General features: G+C 46.9%; 1 protein-coding gene across 3 annotated transcripts in view; it reads right to left on the bottom strand.

Annotated features, from left to right (window-relative positions):
- Window positions 1-20,577, bottom strand: part of AATF (apoptosis antagonizing transcription factor) — a 98,991-nt gene continuing 78,414 nt past the window's right edge. The window contains exon 12 of one of the 3 annotated variants that reach the window (XM_029211920.1): window positions 1-1,119. In XM_029211920.1, coding sequence (XP_029067753.1) covers window positions 1,080-1,119 — 40 coding nt within the window. In that variant the 3' untranslated portion in view covers window positions 1-1,079. Of the gene's footprint in view, window positions 1,125-20,161; window positions 20,215-20,577 lie in introns of those variants that run through there. The other 2 variants (XM_029211919.1, XM_029211921.1) reach the window with 2 other exon arrangements.

The following is a 20,577-nucleotide window of genomic DNA, read 5'->3' as shown; positions in this document are numbered from 1 at the left end:
TAATACCAAACTGTGATGCAGATTACATTCCAGACTCACTTCGTTTGGAACCCAGCCTCTGGGCGCTGTGTCGCAGTCCACAGACACCACGTCAATGACACGTGGGGTTCCTGGGCACAAAAATCTGTCACTTGGTTTTGACATTTTAAAACAATACCAAAACCTGACTCTAAAAACAATGACTAGTTATTAACTACAACTGCCCTCAGATGCCTGTACGCAACATTCCTTTAATTCCATAGCTCAAAATACAGATTTGGGCAAAGGACCCGGGAGATGGTCGGCCTTGAGTGCGGGCACGCACACATTACTTATGCAAGATCATCTCATTGCATACTGACCACAGCAGGCCAATAAATCCCCCTTATGGGGATTTAATTTCCAGCTTTTGACCTTTCGGATGAAAAACAAGTGAATCATTTCCCCCTGCTAGATTTACACCACAGCTAATCTCAATAAAGTGATTTAGGAATGGTGAGAATGGAAAAGGACTCTGGAAGAATCTTTATGGGTGAAAAGAGGAAACAAGAAGTCAGAGATCTGTATTTAGCAACAAATAGGCAGATGCCTCCAAGCTCCAACGCCTCTGGGGCGGAGCTGACAGGTTTTGGGGGGTCTCCCTGCTCCTCACAGCTGCGATCAGTCGCTAAACGCGACTCACCCCGAAAGCCACATCTACCCTAGGATTATTCCTTCCGTGAAGTATTTTATATTGTGAAAGAAGGCCATTTGGCTGGGAAAACAATGAAAACCCTCCCAAAGAACCTGTCAGCCTGCGGGAGCGCCACATCACTCACTCTGCGCCGCTTAAGGAACCGCGCGCGGCAGCGGTGGCGACAGGAAAAACACTCTTTATTTGTGGTGGTTCAAGGCCGTGGGGGGCGAGCCCTTTGCACACGGACGCACCGGTGACACAGATGCTGGATTCCAGGTTTCCGGGCACTCGTCAGGCCCGTGTTCTGAACAGCACACGTTCCCGGGATTTCCCGAGTTCCTCTATGTGGGGCTGGGTGTGCGGAGGTCCCACCTCAGGCCCCGGGCCACAGGGAGATGGGCGCCGTCAGTCCCCGTGGCCTTCGTCAGGGGGGTTGAGTTGGCCAAAAAGAGATCGATACAGCTCTGTCCTGGAAGACAAACAAAACAAACTGGTTAACACGTTGGTTAACTTTTCAAGGTTAAAAAAGGGGCTTCCCTGGTGGCTCAGTGGTTGAGAGTCCACCTGCCGATGCAGGGGACACGGGTTCGTGCCCCGGTCCGGGAAGATCCCACATGCCGCGGAGCGGCTGGGCCCGTGAGCCATGGCCGCTGAGCCTGCACGTCCGGAGCCTGTTGCTCCGCAACAGGAGAGGCCACAACAGTGAGAGGCCCGCGTACCGCAAACAAACAAACAAACAAAAGTACCAAGAAGCTGGGAAATACCCCAGTCTGATTCTTTAATTGGAAACACAGCCACATAATTAAAAATGCATCCCACAGCTCTTATTTGCAAATACGAAGGAGGGCAGGAACCTAGAAGCGGCCAAACAGCAGAATATGTAAATAGCCCAGAGTGGCTGGATACCCTGTCTCCAGGGAACGAGTTTTCTATAAGTTTGCCCTTTACACACAGGCTCTTCAAGTAAGAAAACAAGATTGAATATTTTAATAGGATGTATGAGACTGCCACATGAGGAGGATTCAATCAGACATGGGATGTAGGGGATATAATTCAGTTTTCATACATTTTCTTGCACTTGGCAGTACTTGAAAAACAATGAAAATGACCCAGCAACAAGATTCCAATTACCAGCACACGTGCAGCTGCTCGGGCGCCAAGGGTCTTCCCCACGCCCCGGCCCTTCCACTATTCTCCATCTAATAAATAATTCGATTGGCTAATTTATTTCTAAAGCTGGGTCTGACATTAAAAAAAAAAACCCTAACATGCCAGGGTCTTGCGTCCCTGAAAATGAAGTAAATGACCACTTGCCACCTCTGTTTCCACCACCACCTGGCCAAAGGCACCTGTCGGGGCGGGCGAGGCCCTCCCAGCACCAGCACCGATCCCGCAGCTCCAGAGCACTTCTCTGGATGGAGGGCAGTCTCCCTGCGGAGATGCCAGGAACCAGGAGGGTCCAAGCAGGTCAAACCCACAGGGAGGCGGGGACCACGCCCGTGCCCTCGGGGAAGGAGGGCAGGCACCTGGGAAAGCTGTGCCTGCTCTGCTCATGTTTTCAAGATCTACAGCCTGCCCTCCTTGTTAGGAAAACAGGCTTTTCCTAACAGAACCGCTCTCATCATCTGAGAGTCATCGTCAGCAAATCTGATTCTCAAAACAAAACCGAAGACAAAAGAAACCCCACCCTTCAAACAGCTAGTTTTGGTCCAGCCAGACTCGAACACAAAAACTTACAAGTCTGTTTTTGAAGTCACCTTACTATAGTGGTGTGTACCAAAAGAGACATTATAATTAGAAAACCCAGCAATAGGAATAGCATCTTAAAACTTTTTGAAAGGGAAAAGTCTTAAAGAAGGAACCGCAGAAGCCATGGACATAAACAAACCTTATCATGCTGGGGACCACGTGGCAGGCAGGGAACGTGCAGCCAGAAGACAGTGGGTCTCCTGTATTATTACAGGAATTTTATTGCAAGAATTTGCTGGTGCCCTCAGCCGACCATCGTGCCCCTGGACCGATAAACAAAGGATGCAGGTTCACCCGGAGCTCCAGGGTCTCTTTTGTTCCTGAGCTGTACACATCTGCCTGGCTCGGCCTTGGCCAGGCCCCGGACACGCGCGTACTAAGGCGGAAGGCAGCTTCAGACCACGTGCAAATGAGAGGCAGGCAGCCTCCCTTCCAGAGGCAGTGGCTGCCAAATCACCAGCTCCATCACATAAAGGACAGCGATGCCCTGTCCGGGTGTCACTTTGTCATGCGATGGCCTGCCTACTTGCCAAAAAGTACAAGTCTCTCTAGCCATTTCCACAAAGAAATTAAATGGTGTTAAGGGGAGAGCCGCCATGACAAAGAGGACAGTGTGGCTTTACGGCTGCGACATCTGATGAGAGGGAGCTGCAGAGGCACCATGCCATTCAGCCCTTCACCATCATCCCTTACCAGCCTCGCCGTGCTCGCCTGCACCAGAGCCCATCATTACCACTGAGCAAACGCTTCCTCTCCACGCGGTGACATCAGCAAACCGCCTGGGCTAAGGCGGCAGTTACTGCCCGCAGCAGGGTTCACGTGTCGGGAGCTGAGAGGGAAATGCTGAAACCCATGTTTTGATAGAACATCATTTCACACTCAGGTGGGCAAAGCTGACAAAGATGCAGCTGTTCATGGCAAAGCAACCTGGAAAGCCGAGTGGTCTGCGTTCTTAAAGTAGCTTTACAGAAGAGAGAGAATATGAGCAAGGGATTATTCCAATCTAAGAATCCCCAAGCAATTTCAACTCGAAGTCTTCCTCACCCATGACCACCAATCAGTGACCGTTTTTACCTTCAAAGTATCTCAAACTTGCCTGCTCCTCCAGGCTCCATTATTTCAGATCTTGCCATCTCTCACCCAGAATGCGGTGCCAGCCTCCTAAGCGACTTTTCTGTTCCCGTCCCCTCTTCCCCCGCCTCCATCCCCCTCAGCCCCAACTCTAAGGACTCTAGAGATGAACAAAGCAGACCCTCCTGGGGTCCAGGAGCACCACCAGGATGAAGACCCCCAGACTCCGGATGCTCAGCTAGGCCCCAGCCCCTCTTTTACCCTGCGGAGGACCCGCCGGGGACAGAGCTGGGAAAACCACGGCCACGAAGGGTGGGGTCCAGGGTCTGGTCCTCGAGCCTCTCTGCGTACCCCCTAACAGAACTCTACAAAATCCCGCAGCCCCTGCACACATTTTTAAGTTGACATGTAACATTTTTCTTGATGAAGTTAATAGTCACAAAGGATATAATTACCACAAATCTGTGAATACCAACTTTTAAAATAACTCTTACATCCCTTCTGTAATACACCCAATGGAGTCTGTATGCCATACTGATCTGACACCCATCGTCACTCAAACAACACATAAACTAAACTCTTTAATTTGGAAACTTTACAGCATCTTTCTCTTTTTAAACTTGTATTTCCATCTGATTTTTCCCGACAGATTTTTGTCCTAATATAATTGTTTTATGCTTGAAAGTCTTTTATTGATCACACTATCGTACTTCTTGGTCACAAAAATAAGTATGCAAATTGAAACACCTTTTGAAATTTGAAAAGTTGAAATATTTTAACTTCTTGGGACCATAAGGCTCTAAGTAATTTTTAAAAATTACTTCTGGACTGTGTTATCATTACAATTATTATTAGGATACAACTGATACATACAATAACAATATAATAAAATGTAGTATAACTTTGGTAAAATTTTAATATACATAAATATGTAAAATGTTACTGGAAATTATCTCTCAATGATATGGATGAGGCTTTCCCCTCCATTCCCATTCCATGGCATGGATGAATATAATTTATTGCTAGAATGAAAGAGGGTTCAGCACCAATTCTATTCCTATTTTTTAGTTTTTGTAGACAGAAGTGATGAGAAACCTTGCCACACAAACAAGCAAACGTGGGAATGGGAGAGTTTTGTTACAGCAATGATACTCAATTCTTTTAATTCCTTCTGAATTAACCCCCCCCCCATCACAGAGTGATCTACCACCAAAACTTAGTTTTAATGATCTACCAGCTGACAACTCAATTAGGTTCTCCTGCAATTTTGCTGAGAATAAAGACCTGGAAGCCACCTGACCGGCAGGGCTCTGTTACCCAGTCCTGGGTCACGGCCGGTCGCAATCCCTACACCGTATTTTGACCGGTCCTTCTGTGAGGTTCCCCACTCCAGAGTAACGTCCCATGTCAGGGTAAGGAGGGGCTTCGTGTCTGGAGAGGACAACTGTGAAAGGCGAGGGAGAAGGAGAGCTGGCAGCTCCAGCTCGGGCAGGCTCTCAGGCAGGGCTGCTGAGAGCCTCTCAGCAAAGAGCTGGAAATTTGATTCCTGCCGTCTCTCTGTGTCTCCTTTCCGGTAGGAAGATCTCTGCAGGGCCCAGGAGGAAGACTGAGGCGGAGGGCGTCCTGAGCGTTGCCCCAAACCCAGACAGATGCTAGACCTGGGGTCAGTGCTCAGGGGAGAGGGAGGCACCTGGAAAGAAACAGGATGCGTCCATATCCCTATCCCTATCCCATCCCAAGGCAGGAACACAAAACTAAAAGCAGAACTAGGTAATGAAAAGCCACCATGGGACAGAGGGTCGGACTGCCTTCTGCTGCACAAAGCATGCTCCCCTGCAGCACCCTTCCTAACCGGGACTGAGCCACCCAGAGAAGCTGAACTCTCGGTCCTTCAGGTTAACCTCATCCCCATCCGATTCTCCAGGGTGAGTGCACAGTTTAATACCTGAGGTGCCCTTAAGGCTATGTATAATGAAGTTGGTTTTCTAAATATATAATTCCTGCTCCCTATCACATTAAGAATCAAGATTTGAATCACTGAGCTGAAAGGCCTTCCCCCCCACCCGTCACCCTCCCCCCACACTCCTGGCCTCAATGTAGAAAATGTATTAATGTAGGTATCATGCGGGAGAATAACCTACAGAGTAATTAACAGGACTTGGACCTAAGGTAGAAGGTCGATAGCAGGGGCTCTTCCTTGAATTAAAATTTAACTTACCCTTTATTGCAACCTACAAAAGCAAGTAATGAGCACTAACATTTTTATTTCTTTTAAACTGTCATTTAGGCTATAGAGGGGATAATTACCTATCTCTAATGTAGTAAGGTTTTATAACCCTTAGTGAGGCATTTTCTAATTTAATATTTTTACTATATTATCATAAAACCTGTTTCCAGAAAAAAATGATCATGGATTAGCAGTTATCTTCCATAAAGACAGAGTGTGTGTGTGTGTGTGTGTGTGTGTGTGTGTACTGGGATTCAGCTTATTTATTATGTGACTCTTGTGAAGAGACTTAAGCGCGCCCAGTAGAGCTGGCTGTGAGATGCCATCACTTGAATGGTGGGCGAGGTTTGAAGCAGCCCTAAACGAAACGCGGTGGACGTGCGTCACGGTGCCGTCCAGCCACGCGCACTCCTCACTGACGGCGACACAGACCAGGGGCTTTCACACCATCATCGGGGCAGACACTACAAAGCAGCACCTGAACCCTGCAGAGGACCTGTGCGGGGGGCGTGGGACTGAAGGAGCCGCGCAGGCCTTGCCCCAGACACCCCACTCCTCCTCCCCCTCCTCTGGCCCGGACACCCCCACACTGCACCCACCTGGCCCTGTGGCCAAAGGCGAGCAGACAGCAGGGAGAAAGCAGCCAGGCCACCGCTCCCTAAAGAAACCTGCACAGCCTCCAAAAGTACATCCCTTCTCCAAGCAAGTATGATATGCAGGGATTTCAGCGTGTGCCCGTAGAAACAATATCGCTGCTTTCCTGATTAAAACTATACACAGAATTTGTCCTTGATTAATTTGAGATTGTTCATTAGTTGCTTCACTGAGGGGGGGTGGGGGTTGTCCTTCCTAAATATACAAGACACATCCCAGAGTGTGCGGGGGGAGGGGGCCTCCCTCCCCCATAATCCCCTCCCCTTCCCTGCACACCCGAGGGCCCTGTGCTGCGTGCTTCTGCGGAACTTGATGTCTTAGACATACATTTGAGAATCCAAGGGTGACGAAACACACAAAGGGAAAGTGAGACTAAGGGCTCCAATTCCAGCAGCACTCGTGTCCAGCAGAACCTTGACGAAACCCGAATACCTGGGAGTCAGTACAGACACAGCAAGAACAGAAACTCACACTGACCACTGTGGTTGCTGACTGCAGAGGTACTTTTGTTTGTTTTGCGGTACGCGGGCCTCTCACTGTTGTGGCCTCTCCCATTGTGCAGCACAGGCTCCGGACGCGCAGGCTCAGTGGCCATGGCTCACGGGCCCAGCCGCTCCGCAGCATGTGGGATCTTCCTGGACCGGGGCACGAACCCGTGTCCCCTGCATCAGCAGGCGGACTCTCAACCACTGCGCCACCAGGGAAGCCCTGCAGATGTACTTTTAAAAATCATTGGCAATGTTACGACGCATGTTTTTCACGTTTGTGTTTGGAAAACATTTTACTTATTAGTGCTGTAGAAGCTTATATATGTGTATTAGGTGAGGATGGTCCCTGGCCTCAAAGTATAACACAAAGGTATAATAAATTCATAAAATACACAGGAATGCCTATTTGCTGTGGTAGGTTTTCGTAGGATTACAGAGACAAGAATGACGCAGCAGAACCTGCGTGGGGGAAGGTGAATGTATCAGTTAACTCTGTCTGGACAGCCCCCTCCGCTCGGAGAGGTGGCAGTGTCCTCCCTCTCGCCGGGCACCCCTCCGCTGCTCTGGGACCCCTCCCACAGCCCAGTCCTCCAGAGTCAGGACGGACAGCTCCTTGATCCTCCCCGTGGCAGCATTTCAAGCACTGCTGCCTTCCCCTGACTAAATCTGGTCTCTTCTGGGTGAAAAGAAACAGTTTACTCCATTCCCGCTATGACAGAGCTGGAGTTCTCCTGCTGGCCTGGTGGAACCCCTCGGAGTCCTCCAGGTTGCCGAAGAGCTGACGGGGAGGCCCTCGCTCTCCGAGCCCACACCCACGTGTCTGGACAGTCCAGGCGGCCCAGGTGCGCGGGGCGAGCTCTACCACCTCCTCTGTTCTCAGCCCGTCCTTTCCTGCCCTCACAGAGCTTCCAGTCTCTCTGTTCTGCCTGCCAACGTGCCCAGGGCATCCCAAGTGCCAACTGAAAAAGATATCTTGCCAGTCATCACTTGGCACCAAACCAAGGGGTCCTCCCAACCTAACCTTCTGGCTGCTTTGAGGTCTGCTCCCCAAATACTAGAGATGAGACCGCACCTCCCTTAATCTTTCATTCCTTCTGCTTCCTCTGACCCTAATCCATTCTACTCTGTATCAGAGACTTTACAGGCGAGAGGAAGATGCCTGAGAACTGTTTCTATGACCTAAGAGGGGAACTACATTGGTCCAGGTGGCAGGAGGCTGCCCTGCGCTCCTGGCGGCCGCATGCACATCACAGCAGCGGGATCAGAGGCAGGGCCCCCCACTCCGGGCCTTCATCTCTCAGGAAGCCTGCGCTGTGAGGAAGACAATGCAGGCGAAGGGACAGAAGTACGTCCTGTAAGGAGGGAGCATCACATAGGATGACGTAAAAAAAAAACTATGAGTAGAAGACTCTGAATTCTTGAATGCAGCCGAAAGGCCAGCACTTAACAATAAGTGGGTCTCGGGCTTCTCTCCCGAAACGCCGGCACAACTGCATACCAAAAAATCACACACACATACACAACCAAGAAACGTGAAAAGAGAAGAAAGTGACCTTCTCTTACTGAGGTCTTATTTCTTAACTGGATCAAGTTAGCAAAGTAATAGTGACTCAGAGAATGCCCTCACCTATCACTAATTACCTAAATCTGGACGCAAGGCAAATCTCCCATCAGAACCAGGCTCAACTCTTCACAAGCTCCAAGGCAGCCCACCGCAGCTGCCCAAATCTGCCACAAGGTGGCAGCACACGATGCCTTTCTCAGTGGACCAGGCAACTAGCAAGGCTCCCAGCAAACTGTGTCCATAAATTACCTAGAGTGTCTGCTCTCCTCGCTATCCTCCCCAGTGCTTGAAGGAGACTCGGGAAGGTCTGTTCCATTTCGCTCCTTTGGTCAGGTCAGAACCAGGTCCTTCAAACCTCTGCAAATGCTTTTAGCCCTACAGCTTTAAATTACACATGATGACACGGCCTCTGGCCTGTCTCCTAAAGATCAGACCGACTCAAGATTTATAAATGTTCAAAGATGCAGGTTCAGGCCCCAAACAAAGGAACTGAATGGCTGGGAGGAGGAAGGAGAGGTGAGAGGGAGCGAGGGGTGAATCTGTAAAGGTTTGCTCCCCACTTGCGCTCCCTCCTTGCTCCCAAGCCAGTTAACAAATTCACTCCACTTACACAAGGAAGAAAAACACTTGAAACTTCCATCATCCCTACCACTAGTTTCAAGTCTTTCAAATTCTTTTAAAGAAAAATAATTTACCTTGGTGGGACTTGCAAAAAAGTGGAGGGGGGTGGGAGGGACTGCTGACAAAAGGGATGTCGCCTCCTCTCCTGTGCATTAATATTCCATATTCCTGGGATGATTTCCACTTTCACAGTTTGACTGTTTTATAACAGATTTGACGCGAGAGAAGACAAATGGCCTCACAAAGGAAAGACGACAAATCATCTCACCGCTTTTAGCGGGGTCTTCTCTTTACTTTTATTTATTTTTATTCTGTGGCTGGGCTGTGGAGCTCTCTGCCTTGCTGGCGATGTTTAATATTAACGCCAAGCCCCCGCGATGCTGGCAATAGAGTTGGCCGGTGTTGTGTTTGTGGCTTTGTGACAGCTGGCTTCAGGAAGATGAAGCTCCTTGTCCAAACAGCAGCCCCTCTAACAGCTCCTGTTAAAAGCCAGGGGATGCTTCGCTGCTTAGACGTGAATCACTTCCTTCAACCCCAGGGAGAGGGAGGCTGACACTGAGTTACATTTGTATCCCTATCAGGACCTCTGCCCAACGACCCAGGGCCGGGCAGGAGCGGGCGTATGACGCTTCTCTCAGCTCCAGTTTAAGGCTACTCCGAGGGGGTCAAAACACACAGAAATCAACAAGGATATCTGTCCTCAACCCACAGAGTTTCAGCAAGGCATTCCATTACTTCTGGTGATATATTGGAGGACTAACTTTACCAAAAATACCCAGTCCTAATCCGAACATAAAAGCAGCAACTACCAAGCACACAAACACCGGCAGTACCTCTGGGCGGCCGCGCCCCGGGCTGGGCTCAGCCTGCAGGACACAAAGGCCACCATCCACACGCTCCCCCCAGGGTGCGACCACCCCCGTTCTGTTTCTGTTCTGCCCTCTTGGTCTTTTTTATCTTCCTCCCATAGCCCTTGTCCTGGGTTCTGTTCTAGGCCCTCCTCCCTTCTCTCTCGACCCCTCCCCTGGCCAACTCATCCAAGGCTCTCAGCCCTGCCCGTCTCCTGGGTGCAAAAGCCACCTACAGCCGGAGTGCCCACGTCCCCACCTTGGCACTGCGTCCGACTCCAATAAACTGGCCACTGACGGCACCAGGCCCTGCAGGGCGATTCTGCCACCTAAACTACCTTTGTTAATCATGGCAGCAGATTCTCTGTTTTTCATGTCCAACACTTAACTGTTTAATGGCAGGAAGCTACAAAGTTACAGGTACCAACATCACATTTTCTGATTAAAAAATAAAATCCTCCCTGAGATAGGGATCTTGTTTGGACAGTTCACTTACATTAATGGATAGAATGCAAACTGATGCCCTCCATCTGTCACTCTTTCTTGGTTTTTAATGGTTTCCTTCAAAGAACTTCCTCCTCTCCACCGTAAATCAGAGGAGAGAAATTTGGAAAAAAGGTTTCTCCCAGACACCTGCCAGGGCACCTGTCCCCAGGAGGAGTGCCCAGGAGCCCTCAGCTTCCGGGTGTCTGCAACAGGGCCACCCCCCACCCACGCACCTCGGTTCACCAGAGTTGCTTAAGTCAGCAATCTGATGACCTCGGCCAGTTATGGGACTGGTTTTTAAAAGCCTGGCTGCTCTGTGCAAAACGAGTGGTTTGCGTTTCTGCCCCTGGAAGCTGGTGACTCTGTTTTGCTGCCCGGCTGTGCCTCCCCTGCAGGATGGAGAGCTGGGCGAGGACGAGGAGGCTGAGCGCCGCCAGCGCCGGCAGGAGAAAATGTGTATTGATTTGTCCCTCCTTTTAGAGGAGCACGGAGCATTGAAGAGCAGCTGCTCCTCTCTGCAGCCTTTCACATTACACGCGCCACAGAAGGCCCAACCCCCACCCACCTCCGGGAAGCAGAAAGGGGTGGCTCCTGGATGCCAGCGGCCACTAGGCTGCCTGGTCCACGGTGCGGACTCCCAACACCCCAGGCCAGAACGCCTCCCCTTCCGCGGATCCAGTAATTTCCCTCTCTGGGCTGACGTTTCCTCATCTATATTGGAGAAGAAAGAGCCTTCAGTCTTATTTACCTTTTAGTGGAGGTGCCCAGAGGGTAAAAGAGTTAATGTTTACAAAGTGTTCTGCTCCCCAGAGGAAGACAATGGATAAAACACAAGGTGTGGTTGGCTCATTGAAGACCTCGTTTCCAGAGTAGTTAGTAACAGCTTCCCATTACAAAAGCCCCGCTTCCTAGCACCTGGAACTCAAAGTACACTCAGGCAATGCCCTTTATCTAAATATCCTTTTTTGCTGTGACACTTAATACCAACACTAAAAATTACAAAAGGAAACCAAGGACTATTATGCCTTGTTAATGCACATACAGGAGCCATTCCAGAAATGTCTTCTTCTTAAACCAAACAAATCCTGAGAGCATTCCAAAAATGCTGTCCTACAATGAGAACTGGTCATCACAGAGCCCTGTCTGAACACTCCATGTTTCCACAGTAACTAAAAATTTGTAGAAGGGCCACCAGAAACCAAACCTGGTATGGTTATCACAGCCAAGATGGGCAGGAGAAAACCGACAGTATGACACAAGTTTGTGGTGTACACTCTTGGGAGCAACTGCAATACAAGAGTGTTCTTGAAAGACCTTTTCCCAGGGTTCATCCTAAGTTAAAAGACCTCCAAAACTCTCTAAGTAAAGGATTGGGCATGACAAGTCCCGGAGCTGGACTCTCCTTATTTTTAGGCTTTTCCAATGTGGCCAGGAGTGAAGAACAAACTATGGCGCCGGCTCTCAGGCGGTGCGACATCCTCGCGTGGAGACAGAGCCCGCAGAGTAATTGATTAGGGTCTGCACTGCCGGTGAACTGCCGTGTACAGAGTGCCGTGGGAACAAAGTGCGGACAGTCCCCGACTTAAAACGGCTCGACTCAAGATGTTTCCACTTTACGATGGTGCAAAAGCAATGTGCACTTATTAGAAACTGTACTTCCAGTTTTGAACTGTGACCTCTCTCTTCCCAGGCCAGGGATGTGCGGCAGATCCCCTCTTGTGATGCTGGGCAGGGCAGCCCCCGGTCAGCCACACGATCACAGGGGTGGACAACCGACACACTGACAACCACTTTGTGCCCAGACAGCCCTCCCGTTGTTCACTCTGAGTACTCGATCAATGACATGAGACACTCAACACTTTGTTATGAAATAGGCTTTGTGTTGGATGATTCTGCCCAACTGTAGGCTAATGTGAGTGTTCTGAGCACGGTTACGGTGGGCGAGGGTCAGGCGTGATGTCAGTAGCTTAGGTGTATTTAATGCATTTTCGACTTACGTTATTTTCAACCTGCAATGGGTTTATCGAGATGTAACCCCACTGTAAATCGATGAAGATCTGTATATTAGAGTTAGATGACTTGGAGAGATTTTAGTCAAAGAGGCAAGAAGCCTTTGTTCATTCATCTTATAGGGATTGTTTGCAAAAATAATCTTACCAGCAAATTGCTTACAAGCAACAGACTCATAAGCTGAAGGCCTTTAAAGGCACTTCAGACAGGAGACCCACAGCCAACTCTTCTCAGGTTTGCACAGAAATGGGTATGTCTGCGTTGCAGGCAAAGGGACAATGACATAATATGTACACATGGGAAAATGTAAATTTTATTTACCTATCTGTACAGATATCATTAAAACAGTCCTTCTCAGAAACAAAAAAATTACAAAGAACATTTCATTCTCAAGAATTTAATGAGCAAAAAGGACTATTTTCACTTTATAAAGAAGGAAACTAAGGCCCAGAGACAAGATTTCTTCAAGGTCACATTGTCTGTGAGCTGGGGCAGAACAGGTGCTCAAGGATCCCAAGTCAGTTCTCTAGCCCAGAGAAGGCTCACATCAACTGGGAAAAGACTTAAATTGTTCTGAAAATAAAACTTCTGCTACAAAAATGCTACACAGTAAGTAAGGCAGGATTCAATTGGAATCAAAATATATTATTGCAAATGTATGAGTATAATACCATACATTTGTACTAAAATCTCTCCAAGTCATCTAACTCGATAATACCAAACACAGGATTATAGTAAACATACGCATACTATTGTACTTTGACTTATAAATGAAGCATTCTTAGCAAGAAAAAAACCCGAATAAGTGTTTTTGTGAACCGTAATAAGTACTGTTAGAGAGTAACAAATAAAACAGGGCTTCCCTGGTGGCGCAGTGGTTGAGAGTCTGCCTGCCGATGCAGGGGACACAGGTTCGTGCCCCGGTCCGGGAAGATCCCACATGCCGCGGAGCAGCTGGGCCCGTGAGCCATGGCCGCTGAGCCTGCGCGTCTGGAGCCTGTGCTCCGCAACGGGAGAGGCCACAACAGTGAGAGGCCCGTGTACCGCAAAAAAAAAAAAAAAAAAAAGGGGGGGGGTTCAAGGACAGAAGAACCACACCTCAGTCGGGGGTAGGGAACCATTAAAGGCTCTCTGAAAAGGCTGATGTGTACCAAGGACTACAAACCCTGCAACAGGAAAGGATGCAGACAGGGCAGGGGTGAGGAGATGCTCCAGTTCCCATGAGCAGAATTAAGAGACACAAGCGGGAGGAGGAGGGAGTGTGTCCTGGGACCTCAGGGGCCGGCAGGACAGCACAAAGAAAGTGCACACCAAACCAGGTGATGAGGAGAGAAAGGTAGCAGGGTGACAAATCACTGCAGGCCTTGAGTGGCAGGTTCGAGTATGGCTTTTACGCTGTAGGCGACAAGGAATAGCATTTCCTAAGTGGTATTTTAGGAAGGTGCAATCTGGCAATGATGCACAGAACTAATTAAATCAGATGGGGGGGGGGGTGGTCAAGAGGCTGTTCGTGTTAACAGTCTATGTGGGAAGAAAAAAAATCTGGGCTCACAAAGAAGCCGTAGGACTGGAGAGTAGAGACCACTGAATGATATACGAAAATAAAGCGCCAAGCAGACCAAAAGTAAGAAATCAGAAAAAAGCAGGAGAAAATATCAGCGAACAGTTCATCCTGGGATCCAGGAGGGAGTGCCTAAGCATAAAAGCAATGAAAAACACTCCTAAGAAACAGGTGTTATATATTAGATCACATAAAAAGTAAAACTTACATATGACCACTAAAGATCGTTAATACCACAGGTGAGCAAACGGGGAGAGCTACAAAAAATAGGAAATATGGTATATAATCATAATATGTAGAATTCACACAAACTGCAAAGAAAAATTAAACTCAAAGAAAAAATGGGACAAAGGATAAAAACAGCAATACAAATGATTAATAAACATACAGACTCTTCAAGGCTATGATTAAATGCGAAAATAAACATTAGATACTTAGCCCAGTGCCTAGCACACTGTAGGGCCTCAGTAAAGTGTCACTGTTATTGAACTCTCCATATCAGCAAAGGTAAATGACATGAGCCTCAGGTGGGGGGAGGGGGGATGTAAATCAGTACAACCTATCACGAACCACTGAAAATACATATATAACTGAATCACTTTGCTATACACCAGAAACTAACACGACATTGTAAAACAACTATACTGCAATAAAAAAAAATTTTTTTTAAGTTTTTGCCTTTGACCCAGGATTACCCTTCTGCTCCTTAGAACCTATTCTAAAGATAAAAGCAAAACCTAAAACATGGATTTCTATACAAATATGTTCACTGCAGCATTCCTTAAAGAGAAATAAAAACAATCAGAAATAACCTAAACGTCCAAGAATATTCCATAATTGAATATTATAAAGTCATTAAGATGTCTTTAAAATATTTAATGGTATTAAAATGCTTATAATATAAAGTTAACTAGAAAAAGGGATTCAAACATATATGAATATATCTTTAAAAAATATACACACAAAAAGTTCTGTAAGAAAATATATTAGTAGTAGTAATAATATTCAATTCCCAGTAGCAGATAACATGAATTTCCTTTGTGCTTTCAGTATTTTCCAAATTTTCTTCCATAAGAATGTTGTTTTTGTTTTTAAGATTTTTTTTAAATAAATTTATTTATTTATTCATTTTTCGCTGCATTGGGTCTTTGTTGCTGCACGTGGGCTTTCTCTAGTCGCGGAGAGCACGGGCTACTCTTCGTTGTGATGTGTAGGCTTCTCATCGCGGTGGCTTCTGTTGTTGCTGAGTACGGGCTCTAGGAGCATGGGCTCAGTAGTTGTGGCTTGTGGGCTCTAGAGCGCAGGCTCAGTAGTTGTGCGCACGGGCTTAGTTGCTCTGCAGCATGTGGGATCTTCCCGGACCAGGGCTCGAACCTGTGTCCCCTGCATTGGCAGGTGGATTCTTAACCACTGCACCACCAGGGAAGCCCAAGATTTTTTTTTTCTTTTTTTTGATGTGGACCATTTTAAAGTCTTTATCGAATTTGTTACAATATTGCTTCTGATTTATGCTTTGGTTTTTTGGCCTTGAGGTAATGTGGGATCTTAGCTCCCCGACCAAGGATCGAACCCGCATCCCCTGCACTGGAAGGTGAAGTCTTAACCCCTGGACTGCCAGGGAAGTCCCTTTTGTTTTTATTATACGGGAAAAATGTAGTCTCTAAGGAAAGAAGGTGACAGGCACCTGAATCCGGAAGAAAGAGAACTGTCAAGAGCAAATGGACTGAATACACTGGACCAGGTTTCAAAGCTAATTATGAGGTTTAGGGTTTTTGGAATCAAAGAATGGTGTAACCATAAGAGCAGGCCTGGAAATTCAGTGATTCACACTAGTCCCGTGCTCCACAACTACTAAGCCTGCGCTCTAGAGCCCACGAGCCACAACTACTGAGCCCGCGAGCCACAACTACTGAAGCCTGCACGCCTAGAGCCCGTGCTCTGCAACAAGAGAAGCCACCACAATGAGAAGCCCGCACACCGCAACAAAGAGTAGCTCCTGCTCAGCACAACTAGAGAAAGCCCGCGCGCAGCGACGAAGACTCAACACAGCCAAAAATAAATAAAATAAATAAGCTTGCTGATTTCTTGAAAACCGAGGCAGGGGTCAGAAGCCACACTCCCAGATGCATAAACCAGCTCCCCTACAAACTTGCTGTTTGTCTTGGGCAAATTACTCAATTGCTCTCTGCCTCAGTATTCTTATCATAGAACACAGATAATGTCAACCACTTTAGTGGTTTCTCATAAGGACTGAATGAAAATACATATGAAGAGTTTAGAACAGTGTCTGACGTACAGTAAATGTTCAGTAAGTGGAATCTGAGGGAGTTCCCTGGTGGCCTAGTAGTCAGGATTCCGGGCTTTCACTGCTGTGGCCCGAGTTCAATCCCTGGTCAAGGAACTGAGATCCAAAAAAATAATAATAGGGCTTCCCTGGTGGTGCAGTGGTTGACAGTCCAACTGCCGATGCAGGGGACACGGGTTCATGCCCCGGTCCGGGAAGATCCCACATGCTGCGGAGCGGCTGGGCCCGTGAGCCATGGCCGCTGAGCCTGCGCATCTGGAGCCTGTGCTCCGCAGCGGGAGAGGCCACAATAGTGAGAGGCCCACATACCGCAAAAATAAATAAATAAAAAATAAAATAATAATAAGTGGAATATGAAGCTATCATTCCATGCCATTTCACTGCCAGTCAGATAATAGGGTGGCAGACTTAGGGTGGATAAATCAGAGCAAAGGATGAACACAAAAACTGAGATGATCTGCACATCTTAGCAACCCAAGCTGCTCAGGTGGCTCAGTGAGCACTGTGGGAAATGTATTCATAATATGAATGGACAACTAATCTAAATTCAGGTGAAAAACATTAGCTGCTGCCTACCTCCTTGCAAGTCACTTCACTGTGACTAATACAGTATAAGATATTACATTTTAAAAGACAATAATAATAGAATACAAAAACTTAAAAATAATAATTCCTTAAGAGAAACATTTACACTCACTTTAATGAATGTGAAATATCCCTCTGGGAGAAGAATAAGATTCACAATCTTTTGAAGAAATGATGGGAATTTGCCTGCAGAAATGAGCACTATAGTTAAGAAACCCTATTCTGAGGAAAGATTTATCTGTTCAGCATCTACAATCTCTTTCTAGAAAATGTGCTTTTCTCTCTCTACAACCTGCTTGGAACCAAGGCTTGAATTTGAGAATGCAAGTTCTTCAGAACTGTGAGGACTGCAAACCAGCGAACCAGGAAATATGGAAGAAACGAGAGCAGTGCTTTCTTTGCAATCAAATTTTAAAACTCTGGCCCAAGTGTCAGGTTTGAACTTGAGAACGTTCTCTTTGTCCTTTCTGACGTTTCTGGAGGAGGAAGGCCCCAGGCCCCCTCGCTCTGTGCCGGATGCCATCTTTAATGATGATATATGGGGTCCTTTCCCTTCAGCACTGCTGGGGGGTCAAACGTGTGATGCCGCCCTCCCGAGCATCAACAAGCAAATTATAAACTGTGTCAATCAGAGTTAATGCAAAGCTGTAATCCTCTTTAACAAGAGATCAAATCACTGCCATGAGTTATGTTCATTCTGTAATCTGATAAGGAAGAGAGGGAACCTCTAATAAAGGAGTAATGGGAGCCTTTAATGACGCTGGGGAAAGACAGCACCAGTGCAAGTTTCCAGCTCGTTCCTGCTGATTAGATCAATGTTGCATATTTGCTCGGGCTTGTTTCACCTGTCAGAACAACCTGTGTCTTTTTAGGAGATAAGAAGCCTCAGAGAAAACATCTATATCTTAACCATTCTTGCTCTCAAGTTTTTAACCAACGAAAAATGCTCTATGGAGGGTATTTCTGGGGTTATTAGCTGATGTGCTCTCAAATGCTGAGCAAACTTCCTCAGAATATTTCACCACGATTCAGTGCATTATGGCTAATAAAAAAGGGTGTGTGTGGGGGGGGGGTAAAGTAGGTAACGGGGAATCAAAAATGGTCTAAGTAACCTCTGGATTACCAATTAGGGAGAACAGGACACCATCAGGAGAGTGGTAGAATGTGCCCATACTTAGGGTGCAGACCCACACACAAAAATGGCACGCGGAAGATAAATTGCCTGTACGAATTCTATTATACCGAGGCACTTCAAGAACAACGTGGCAGTGATGTTGACAAAGCACTTTACAAGGCTGGATTACATTTGTACATTTCTAAAACTCCAGATGTTAAACAATAATGTATTTGGTGCTTAGCAGTTATCATTAAAGGATTCTCTCCTTGTTCTTTCTAAAGCCAGTAGCTTTATAAAAGGAGAGGGGAAAGTGGTTTTTTATCTGGGGGCAGAGAGTGGGGGTTAAAATGAAAATTCTTGCTGTTCCTACTGAGAATTTAAGTTCTTTGCAAAGGAATGGAGTACCTACAAAATGTTGATATTGCTATCATTTTTGTAATAAGAAAAAAAGCTTCTTAGGAAAATACAATAATCTACCCTTTCAATGAACAGTACCAGAACTGGGTTTATCTAATAAATGCCCTCTGAAGCAGCAGTAAATGCAAGGCAAACACCAATTTTCTTAGGCACCAGGCTGACTGCTGCCACTTAGACCTGTTTTGTGCTGGCAACAAAACCCACGCTGACAGAGTAAGCATTCCCCATCCCAAATCTGGGGTCGTGGCCAGTTTTGAGGAACACATCTCGACCTGTCTCAGAGTCTTACTCAGAATTTACTTCTCCTACTTGTCACACTAGCATTTTATTATCTGACCTACATCTACCCAGCAAACGAAAAAGAACGAACTTCTTTAAAAGTCTGCCTCAGAGGGTCTTTCAAAAACACAGGCAAAACCCCAGATGATTATTTCCACAACCGACAAATTCATTTTGTTAGAACCATAATAAAGGATCACCTGAATTTTCACTTCACCCTCCCTTTAGTCTTAACAGCACTCCAGGGCTTTCATACCATGTAAAGTGAGCTCTGCTTCTAAAATGTCCTTGATAAGCTTAGAATAACTTCAATAGTCAGAGAAGTGAACAGCAATCCTGTAAATCATGCAAGTAACACACTGACCTGTTCTCAGTGGTGACAATATGCTTAGAGGGATTCTCTGCCAATGAGACATCAAGCCCTTTGTCCTCCTCAGCCCACTGATAACTCTGCCTCTACAGCATCACATGACGCTTCTGCCCTCTTCGCACAGATGACTCTGAAGGGCAAACAGGAGCTGCTCTGGGAGATGTGCTGCCCCGTGCCAAGAGTACCTGAGGGTCCAGCAAAGCCAGCAATCCTTTTTAGACTCGTGGTAACCCCTCTCTCGCATGCAACACATGATACAAGGGCAAAGTTGAATTTCTTTTCTTTCCTCCCAGTACTGAAAGGCAGCTATGCTAACCACCATACCACCAACGCCTCTCCTCCCAGTACTGGGAGTGTTCATCAGGCCTACAATAGAAACCACCGGCCTACCTCCTAATACCAGACCAGCAGAAGTGTCAGGGGTCACATGAGACTTTCACTAGCAAAGGAAACCTGAGGGCCTGTAAAGCCATTTAAATCCATATGCAAAGCTTACCTAGAGATGCCCCAAAGGGAAATCTGGTAATACAGGAGCAAACTGGGCTACTCTGCATTTAAAAAGACTTTTTAAAACATAGATTGCTTGAAGAGAAAATTTCCTAGCATGAGAAAAGAATATGTATCAGCAGAAATATGAAGATGCCACTACCTTTCTAAAGATCCTTTTACAGATAGCACTTCTTCCTCCACTAAGGGTATTTTAATACCCTGTGTTAAAGACCTCTGCTCTCTCTCCCTTCATGAGAGCTATGTTCTAGTCTCAATTCAATTTGACCAAGTCCAAATTTGAGCTAAAACTGGACAGTGGACATGGGGGATTCAAGGATGAGTAACCATACTGGGATTCCCCCCTTCTCCTCTCTTTATTAATACTGGGTATTAATCCAACTTAGGCACATGTGTGGAACAACAAATTGGACCCAAGACACAGAAAGAGAAGGGCTTCTCTCTCCAGACCTGGGTATGTTAGGAACCACAGGTAGAGTGGCCTCTGAGAATAAGAAATCAAAAGGGCTGGAGGGGCTTCCCTGGTGGCGCAGTGGTTGAGAGTCCGCCTGCCGATGCAGGGAACACGGGTTCGTGCCCCGTCCGGGAAGATCCCACATGCCGCAGAGCGGCTGGGCCCGTGAGCCATGGCCGCTGAGCCTGCACGTCCGGAGCCTGTGCTCAGCAACGGGAGAGGCCACAGCAGTGAGAGGCCCGCGTACTGCAAAAAAAAAAAAAAAAAAGGGCTGGAAATTTTGTTATGTAATTTTTCACCATGATTAAAAAAGGGGAGGGGTGGGCTGGGACAGAAGCTACTTGGGTATTCAAAAGCCAGTTTTATCCAAATGGCTCACAGGGCAGAAGCCTTAAGGGAAAGACGCTCTTTCATTTATGTAATACTTCAATAGAGAAAATCAGGACCTTCCCACCTCCTCTTTATGTTATAGATATAATTTTCAAAATGAACATGTCCTATTCTGTTGATAAAAAGCAATACAAGTTTATTGTAAAAAAAAAAAATCAAATACTACAGAAATAATAGACTAGAAAATAAAATGTGTCTTCTACTCCACCCTGCCCAGCA

This window comes from Monodon monoceros, unplaced genomic scaffold (genome assembly GCF_005190385.1).
Source record: "Monodon monoceros isolate NGI ecotype Baffin Bay Population unplaced genomic scaffold, NGI_Narwhal_1 Super_Scaffold_9, whole genome shotgun sequence".
NCBI classification, from domain to species: Eukaryota; Metazoa; Chordata; class Mammalia; order Artiodactyla; family Monodontidae; genus Monodon; species Monodon monoceros.
The sequence above is the reverse complement of the archived record's forward strand: the minus strand, read 5'-3'. Positions and strand labels throughout refer to the sequence as shown.